General features: G+C 41.2%; 1 protein-coding gene and 1 long non-coding RNA gene across 2 annotated transcripts in view; one reads left to right on the top strand and one right to left on the bottom strand.

Annotated features, from left to right (window-relative positions):
- The window catches only part of LOC104941254 (uncharacterized), a 6706-nt gene extending 1726 nt beyond the window's left edge, over positions 1-4980 (top strand). The window contains exon 2 of the long non-coding RNA XR_797879.1: positions 2634-4980. This is a non-coding gene — a long non-coding RNA (uncharacterized lncRNA). The remainder of the gene's footprint in view (positions 1-2633) is intronic.
- glula (glutamate-ammonia ligase (glutamine synthase) a) lies at positions 4742-8432 on the bottom strand. Its single transcript, XM_010766335.1, has 7 exons — positions 8324-8432; positions 7491-7678; positions 7239-7400; positions 6335-6481; positions 6127-6254; positions 5816-6015; positions 4742-5716 (listed from the first exon to the last, which is right to left on the bottom strand). Exons 2-7 carry the CDS (start codon positions 7654-7656, stop codon positions 5404-5406), a joined length of 1116 nt encoding a protein of 371 aa, XP_010764637.1. The 5' UTR covers positions 7657-7678; positions 8324-8432; the 3' UTR covers positions 4742-5403.
- Positions 8433-9796: the final 1364 nt, after the last annotated feature.

The following is a 9796-nucleotide window of genomic DNA, read 5'->3' as shown; positions in this document are numbered from 1 at the left end:
GTGCCAGGTGTGATCCATGATGGGGGATGGGCACATAAGAGCGGGAAATGTTTCAAATTGTTCTGTGTGTGTGTGTGTTTGTGAGTGCCAGGTGTGATTCACATGGGGGGATTGGGCACATAAGGATTGTGTGGGGGTGTGTGTGTGTGTGTGTGTTTGAGAGAGAGAGTGTGTGTGTGTGTGTGTGTGTGTGTGTGTGTGTGTGTGTGTGTGTGTGTGTGTGTGTGTGTGTGTGTGTGTGTGTGTGTGTGTGTGGGTGGGTGCGGGTGTTTTTGTGTGTGTTTTATCTGATCCGGATGGTTACTAATTCCTTTTCTTTATGGCGGTCATTTGATGACCGGGAACACCATGGGTGTTACAAAGTTGACTAAATCATCCAAAATTCAATGAAAGTGGTGATCAGCAATTTTGTATGTTCAAATGTCTACTGTGAAGGATATCATAAAGCCTTAATGCAATCGAATGAAAAACAAAAAAGTTATGATTGATGAAAGTAGTAAATCAGTCAGATTGGACCCGAAGACAACAGGAGGGTTAATCAAATATGGGATATTATTGTCATTTCCATTATTCAGAACAATTTTTGTGAATTTAAATTGTTTGCGTGTCTTCTGTTCTTTTATATTTGAACTATCTGCTGTAATCCAGTGTCCCTATATAAAACAATAAAGCATCATATTACTGTATATAAAGTTTTAGATTTGCCACACTAAAAGGGACACAAAAGGACTAAAAGGACACAAAGTACAAGGAGATGTTTTTTCTTCTGTTGGGACATGGTCCGGATGGGTTTGGCATGCTTAATTAGGAAATGGAAAATTTCTCAGAAACTGGACTTGTGGGGGTGTGCGGTTCACCCTTTGTTTTGTGTGTTAGAGAACAGACAACCCCTGCAGATAGATCAGCAGGCGTCTTTTGGGGGGAGGGGAGCCCTTCTTGAGTGTTTGGTGTCACATGAGTGCTGGCATCTGGCCATTCACCCTGCCAACAAGTCATAGTGTGGCTTTTGGTGAAACTGAGCAACTTGCTGTTGTTGTGACCGGAACAGTTTGTGAACTAAAATGCCAGAGCTTGATTATATATTCACCACTTGCTTTTCCTCTGCACATGGGAGAATTTATCCTTTAGTGCGAACTGCCAGAAATTGTGTATTTTAACCCAAACCATGAACCTTTCCTAATCTTCATAAAGTTTCATTTACCTCAGGAGACTTCTGGGAGAAAGCCCTGACGTGCAGTGTACAATAGTGAATAAACCATCCTTTAAGCAAAGAAACATTTTCGTATTGCTGGATGCAAAGCGAATGTTTACTCAAGTGCAAAGAATTTCAATCTAAGTAGGCCAAGTATGGCACCACATTTTTATGCCAGGGGTTATAAGTCTTAATGCTTAAAACATTATTCCGGGTTATATACTGTATATCTGAGCAGATGCTTAACCCCAACATGCTTTTTTTTTCGCCAGACAATTCTTCCTGTTACACCGCCAATAACAATCAGTTCCGACTATCTGTGCTGTGTGAAAAAAAAAACAATGGCAGATAACTGTCTTCACTGCAGCAGCACTCAAAAGTGTGTCACTGTGTCATCTGTAATAGCGTGACCAATCACGGCGCAGGTAAGCCTCAGTGGCTGTTGGAGGATCTAGCATCAGCCCAATCACACCAGAGTGCTCAGCCAATCAGGACACCTCGAGTCAGGGCACAACATCAGTGTAAAACCCCAAACTGAGAATGTGTAAATGCAGAGTGGATGTAAACATGCAGCTGCTTCTTATCCTCTGCCCCTGTAGACAGTGCTGTGGTAGCACATGTGTTGGGCTAACGTGAGCACGTGTGAGCAGCTTCCCTTTGTGTGTAAATGCATGTGAGAGTGAATATTTTGTACATGTGTGGGAGAGGAATGTGCAAGAAAAGATTGTTCTATAAAAAAAAGATGTGATTATGATGAAATGGAAAAAAAACAGCCTATGTTTTTTCCCTATTGTTAATTCAAAACTCAAAAACATCAGATATACGCAAACTCATCCTGTTGTCTTTTGATCTTTCATAGGATTATGCATGATTCTTGCCGATAAATAAGCCATAAAACAACTTGTCCTCCACTGACATCTACTCTCTATCTCTATGTCTTGTTTTCCTATGGAGTATTTTTCACAAAAAAACATAATTTGAAGCTGTTTTGCACATTACATTATTCCCTCATCTTTACCAACACATGGCCTTTATGCAGATATCCCTTCCCTGTTGCACATTGCAGCAAGAAGATCCAGTACTGGTTTGAACTAGTATGATTTGTTACACAACGCAGCACGAGTGAAGAGCTGTACATGTACTGACAGAAAAGCCGCAACCTTTAAAAGCGTTAGATGTTCCTTGCTGCTTTTCTTGCAGCTTGGTGTGCTATTTTTACGTCAGATTGCCAAAACATCAGTCATTATTTTTAATTACATGTATAAGATTGTACAAAGTTAGAGGGCATTTTTGCACAGTCCCATAGTGTGAGTGCATGCAGACTGACTAGCATCTTAACGTTGTGTTTGGCCAGGGGGTTTATTGTGCAGCTCTATTTATTAGACCCCATTTCATTTTTCCCCGCTCCTTATATAACATGAGGTTTTTTTTCTCCCACAAGAACCAGCCTGCACATTCTGGTGGTCGTCATAGCAACAGGGCAGCATCCCTCTCCATCCTTTGTCCAGTGTCTCCCCGTCGTTTGAGCTTCCCAGGCGGAAGATGCATGCAAATTGAAGCCCCCCTGATTGAGCTTCGAAGCAAGGAAGTGAAGGGGAGCTGAAACGATGAGTGAATGTCATTATAAACTCAGCACATCCTGCTATGGCATTTAACACTCGAGTGTAAGAGCTGAACACAAAAGATCCATACAGTTTTCTGTCAGATATCTAGATGGGAAAATCTGTTGGAGGGAGAACGGGATGCCTTTGGTTATGTTTTGACTATCCACATGGTCATTGAGACACAAACAAGTATATGCACAGATGGGATGAGTGGATAGGTTGAGGAAAATAACATTATGTCCCTTTTTGCCACTGGGAAAGCAGGTAGTTTTCCTGGGAATACTGGGCTGTAAAGCAGTGTGTTTTTGGTTAGCGGGAGTTAGTGAGATTGCAGATTTGCCCTTGGTAGTCATTGATTGATTTGGAAGTGTATTCTATTTAAAGTATAAAAGCATTGCTATGATGGTGCTTGATTCAAACTCAAACAAACGTGATGAACCTGGAGGACACATAACAAAGTTTAAGGGGTGGTGAGGTTTCAGATTTTTGGCTTATGAAGCAAAACACCCAGACAAAAACAAAGTTAGAGTACATGTGTTGGCTTCAGGCCAGCCAACCTCCTCTGAAACAAGATTAAACCTCCCTTTAACTTTATGATTGGTCAACAGGTTCCCGGCAAAGCCAATCAGGAACTGAATAACGTGCAGTCGTGAGGCAGACAGGATGTAGGGGAAAGGTCTCAGAGCAAACTTTTGGTTGCCCTTCCCCCGAGTGTGAGTAGAACACCAGAAGCAAATGTTTATGTCCCGTGAAATGAGGATGCGTTCTTGTGAAGTGCGGTGGAATAGCCTCGCCTTTCTGTCAGTAGGGTAACAAAGAATCCCTTTACCAAGGTTTTATTTTTGACATTCTGACTCCATCTCCTTGACCTAAATAATGCTGATCTGGCACAAATGTCTGCAAATCTTGGTCACAGAGCTAACAGTATGTTTAGGATCTGCTAAGATGCTCTTTGTCTAGGAAATGTTTGAATAATGTTGTACCGGTAGTTACATTTTCCCTGTATTTGCACGAGTCAGAAATGTAATTTCTAATTTTACATATATTCTGTCTTGACATCCTATTTTTTTGTGAACATTGACCCCTAAATCAAGGTCCCATTCAGCTGTGAAATAACTGCTAACTTAAAATAAATGTGTTTTTGACATATCAACTTTCTTATGTGGTTTGTTTGGTTAATAACAGGATTCAGACAGGTAAAGGTTTGTTCTCCACAACAGTCAGAGGTGCTGTGTAGTTTACAACACATCACTTCTGGGAATATTGGCTTCGGGCTGTTTTTCCAGTGAATGTCTCGTGAGTACACCAGTTTACAGCTCCGGCCCACAGGCTCCCACCAGCAAGAACAAAGCTGCCGTTGAGCTCCTGCCAAGATATGAGCCTGACTGACACTTCAGAACATTTGGCAAGGAAAAGGCTCTACTTAAGTTAGGGTTAGGTGTTTTACCGAGTTATTGTTTACTGCCGGCAGGAAATTTATATCACCAGATGGTTAAACAGCTTTTTCAAGTCTGGGCATTCAACTAGAAACCAGCTACAACTGTTCCTGCGGCCAATTACACATTTGCTGTTACATTAAATTAGGGTGAGAACTACCCAGAGTTTTATAGGATATCTGCTCAATCATTATTAAATCTTGTGTTTAAAAAGCTTGGAGCTTCAGATTCCTAAGATTTGATCTCCAGTTTAGCATTAAGCTGGGAAACAGCTAGCCTGGCTCTCTCTGGAGGAATGTGTTGATCAGTAAACATAAGTGTTGTTTCCCTGTCTTTTTTTCCAAGCCAACAAGCTGCTAGCTGTAGCATTAGATTTATCACAGTGGTATTGCTCTTCTCCATTGCTTGTAAAGTGAAGTATTTGGCAAAACGTTACCTTTTAGTCAAGAGTCACAGAGCCATGTTGTGATAAAATAAAAGTTTTAAATGTTTCAATAAAAAACACCAGGTCCAGTAAACATGATGTTTTACCAAATCAGGTGCATTACAATATCTCAGTTAACAAAAGGATAAAACTCCTTGAGGAAATCTACAAATGGCATTATGGACAGATCCACCACATTTGAACAACAAACGTCTGGGTACAGAGTCTACAGACATCTACAAAGTGTACCTTACAAGTTGACCCAGTGTGTCAAAATCTGGATACATCAAAAACATTGCCATTTAAAAATAGACACTTCATAAATCAAAGAATTAGTAACATGTAAGACTGGATACTTGAGAATGCAGGTCAACATATATTAACAGTACATGAGCTAGTCAGATTCTTTTAGTTACACATGCTGTCCAGCGCTACTCTTCAGTGTCCATGTGTTTTTTAGTTCATTTTAGTCACCAAGAAACAGAAAGGGAAAGATTTGACATGGGCTAGAAAACAGTGTTACAAAAGCCAATCCCTTTAAAAGACAGGGGAAAGGCATACCTTGCCATTACCAGCGCATAACTACCAAGGATATCATTACCTTGTCATATTTTAAGTTGACCAGCCAACTTTTAGCCATTACATGAAAGTTAAATTCTCAGCGGGAGAAAAAGAAAAATACAGTACTAGTTTAAAGAAAAGATAATGTCAGGGAGGGCAGTGGAAGTGAGTCACTGAGTTATAGGTTTAGTATTCCGCAGGTTCGTCTCCCTCCTCGCTCAACAAACAGGTGCGGATCAGAGCCTCGGTCACTCCGTACGGGTCGCAGTTGGCAGATGGACGGCGGTCCTCGAAGTAGCCCTTCTTCTCCTGGCCGACCATGCGAGGAATGCGGATGCTGGCGCCACGGTTGGCCACGCCTGCGGAGAACTCGTGGATGTTGGAGGTTTCATGGTGGCCGGTGAGACGGCGGGCATTGTCGAGACCCCCTTTGGGATCATAGGCACGGATGTGATAGCTGTGCCTCTTCCCAAGCTTCTCAATGGATTCTTCAATAGCTCTGAAAGCAGAAACCACAAAAATTCCCATCAGAAATTCATTCATGTGAAAAAATGTTTAGATAAGCAGAGCTGTTAAAGTCAACTTTCATGACACTCACTTTAATCCACCTTCTTCCCTCATCTCTTTTGTGCTAAAGTTTGTATGGCAGCCAGCACCGTTCCAGTTGCCGGGGATGGGCTTGGGGTCAAATGAGGCAACAACGCCAAAGTCTTCACAGACACGGTGCAGGATGAAGCGCGCCACCCAGAGATGATCCCCCATGTTGATGCCTTCAGAAGGTCCAACCTGGAACTCCCACTGAACACACAAACACAAATAGATTATTATAAATGATGCATTATTAAGTGAATGTCATTCATAAACACATGAGCGAAGGCAAAACGTGGATTAAGCTTTTAGAATTTTTACCTGAGCAGGCATCACTTCTGCATTTGTGCCACAGATGTCGACTCCAGCATACAGACAAGCTCTGTAATGGGCTTCCACTACATCTCTGCCGTAGGCTTTGTCAGCTCCAACACCACAGTAGTAAGGACCTGTAAATGCATTCATTATTAACAAAACATCCAGACAAATTCATGTTTCTATGCACAAACTCTCCAAACTGGCTGCTTACCTTGTGGTCCAGGGAAACCATTAGATGGCCAGCCAAAAGGATGTCCGTCTGTGCCCAGAATAGTGTACTCCTGCTCCATGCCAAACCAGGGAATTTGGTCCTCCACCATCTCCATTATCTTTTTGCATGTGATACGAAGGTTGGTTTCTGCAAGAACGAAACTCGGATTAGGAGACTGACAGCGGTACAGTAAAATACAGTTTCCCGGATCAAGACCAGTTTTGCCGTTTAAATAGCAAGGCAAGTTATACAAGTAGTCCTTTGGAAGGTAGGCAACAATTACTGATTTGCTTCAGTATTTATTAAATATGATCTTGGCTGAAAAAACAATGACATCTCCAGAATATTAATGTTTAAAAAAGGTTAATAAAAGTATTCACAAAAATACAGCAAAACTTTATGTAAATTACTTTTTTTAGAGATTGCTTAGATTAGAGTGCTGATTTAATTGTGGATTTTTACTACACTAGCATCTGTTCGTCATTCTGACAAAGAAGCTGTGTATCATGTTAATGTACATAACCCATGAATAAAGATTTAAAAAAACTAAAACATTAAAATACATTTATAGTTAGTCCTCTCTCTATTTAGGGCTTCTTTTAACTATCCGTCCATTACTTTTACATTTAAAAAAAACGCCTACAGCAGTTTGTATGCACATAATAAAGGAGAGCATGCATATGCAAATTTGTGTCAAAGCATGTAAATGTGTGCACCACTGGTCACTAACGTGTGCATGCAACTGTGTGCTCCCCCTCCTAAGGGATAAAGTCAAGCATCTTTTACTATCAATTTAATTTGTAGAGGGAACCATCGTTTTAAAAAGAGTTTATATTTTCTTTACTCTGTTGCAAAATATCCCATTCATTCAAACTTTAGAGACCCTGAGTTTCACTCTTGTTACCTGCAGGTTTGCGGTTGTACTTGAGCACGTCACAGAGCACCAGCTTGTTGGGGTCTTTACGGAAAGGATCCCGGAACATGGCAGCAGGCATCAGATACATGTCGCTGTTGGAGCCCTCAGACTGGGAGGTGCTGGAGCCATCGAAGTTCCACTCAGGTAGATCTACAAGAAAAGGCACAGATGAGTTATATTATGAAGGACTTAATCATAGTATTTATTGACAGTTTATGGAAGATTGAGGGTGTTGCTTACCTTCGATGCTTTTTGGCTCAAAATCCAGAGTCCTGGTTTTGCAGCGGAGCCCCTCTCCTGTTCCATCAATCCATATGTACATGGCCTGGACTTTATCCCCCTGAGGGAGCTCCATGTACTGCTGCTTCACAGTTTTACTCAACGTCGCGCTTGAGGACGTAGCCATCTTAATTCCTTCTATAACACACCTGAGGATAAGAAGAGGAGAGCCGGTGTGAGACCTAGGTGAGCTCTGGATCACATGTTGCGTAACTGGGCGCAGAAAAACAAAAACACCACCATTGTCTCCTCTTCCAGAAAGGAGGAGGGACGAAAAACACACCGAGGATGTCAAAAGAAGCCACATTTCCAGTATTTTCCCCCCTCTCTAGTTTGGAAACAAAGAGAACTTGCCTCCGCATGTCCATGACCATTACGATTGGATTTAATGAGGAAAGCTCACAAAGGATGCCTCGTGGAAAATGTAATTACAAGGCAACACACACAAATATACATTCGGCCAAAAAAGTACATTTATTGTACATCCTGTTTCCAATAGTTATAGTAGTCATGGTTACTATAGTTGGCTGCCACGGTGAGACAGCATTACATCATAGGCTCCCTCGTTGGTATCCAGCATCATTTACACTAAAACCCTAATATACATATAAGACTTATACCATCCTAAACTAAATCAAAAGCTGAATCCACTGGAGATAATTAGATACCCATGGTTGGTAAGATCAATGTCTTAAAACTGTAACAATGAAAAGTCTGGTAGGCTACACTGAGTACACGCTGAGTTTGAGCACCACAGAGAAAGTAGAACACACAGAGGAAAGAAGTTATATTACCTGGAACAACAAGGAAATCGAAATAAAAACTAGAGGACTTAGAGGTCCAATGTCTTGTCGTGTGATATCTCGCTAGTGTCTCTCTCATTCTACGGTACCAAGTGTCGGGGATCCCTGCACATTTATAAGAACAGGAACTGGTACGTCGTCTCTTTGATTGGTTGAGGAGGCGGCAGCGTGTTTACTCCAAGGCTGACTGAAGGCACATGCAGCCCGGTCATTGGATAGGCTGCACAACGAAACGCTACGCCCTCTAGCAGGAGATCAGCCGCATGCAGCTACTGCTGCTGCTGCAAGTGCATGCTCCTCCACTACTGTGTGAGTGCATTCTTATATTTTCATGTAAGAACGATGTAGGAATTATATTTAAAGTATGAACTATGCTGCGATGGAAAACGTGCTTCACTATTGGAGACCAAATCAACCGTGTGGAACAACGTAAAAACAACCTCAGTATAAAACATTCAGATAGTTCACGGTGCAAGACGCCACCCTGTGGGGGGAGCCAGGTACTGCATGGGAGAACTGGTTTAAATGGGAAAGGTTATGTAATCCCACTAAAAAATATCGTCCGGTACACTCCAGTTTTGTCTTGAATGCACACGTGACCAAATCATGCGTAAATGGGAATAATCCTTTATATATACAGTCAATGGAATAATCCTTCAAATAATCTGTAACAATGCAAAATGGGTTGACTTCTCCTCCTCTGGTTGAAATGAGTGTGATGCTTAACTTGGGTCTCTCTCATGTTCCCAAGGTAGGCTACTCATGCAGTTTGGTTGCAAAATAATGAATGAAAGATTAAGAAGTATTTTCTATAGTTTGAAAGGCCTTCTTAATGCGTCGCACTGAGAGGAAATTGGTGAGGAAAACAAATCCGCTCCACTGTAAATTAATGTCATTGTTTGTAGCTCAAATGACTATGTTCCTGATGATAAACATCACAATCAACACATTTTTAAAGCGTTTTAAGGTCTTGAGCAATGTTTCCAGTGTGTAGACGTTCAGCCTGTACATTACCTTTAGGATGTAGAAAAACTCAAAAAGCCTTGTGAGGCAGACGGCGGCAACAACTATCTAACGTCACTCTGCTAATGCTAGGCTAGTAGCATAAACTTTGAGCAAGGATCATTTATACATAAAATTGTGTTACATTTAGTCATAGTTGGTTTTAGCTACTGCTTCAATAAGGTACATTTAAACGAAATTCCGTGGTGTAAAGTAACAAAGTAGATTTACTTAAGTAAGATTTTGAAGGACTTGTAGGCCTACTTTACTTGAGTATTTACATTTTTGCAATTTGGTTCATCTACCCCACTACAATTCAGAGGTAAATAGTGTACTTTTACTTCACTACATTTGTTCAATAGCCTACCTTTAGTTATATCGCAGATTTGGATTGATGTTGTGAAAAATCTTACACTTAAAAAATACTTTAGTTACACTTGGAAGCTGTAGTAAATTCACAAG

Source organism: Notothenia coriiceps, unplaced genomic scaffold, assembly GCF_000735185.1.
Source record: "Notothenia coriiceps isolate Sejong01 unplaced genomic scaffold, NC01 NC01_scaffold00003305, whole genome shotgun sequence".
In the NCBI taxonomy this organism is placed as follows: Eukaryota; Metazoa; Chordata; class Actinopteri; order Perciformes; family Nototheniidae; genus Notothenia; species Notothenia coriiceps.
This window is presented reverse-complemented; position numbering and strand designations above follow the sequence as displayed.

Coding starts and splice junctions, on each gene's coding strand:
- glula (XM_010766335.1), bottom strand. CDS start 7,656: ATGGCTACGTCCTCAAGCGCGACGTTGAGTAAAACTGTGAAGCAGCAG. Junction 7,401..7,490: donor TGAGCCAAAAAGCATCGAAG/GTAAGCAACACC, acceptor CTTTTCTTGTAG/ATCTACCTGAGTGGAACTTC. Junction 5,717..5,815: donor AGGGAAGAAGGTGGATTAAA/GTGAGTGTCATG, acceptor TTCTGCTTTCAG/AGCTATTGAAGAATCCATTG.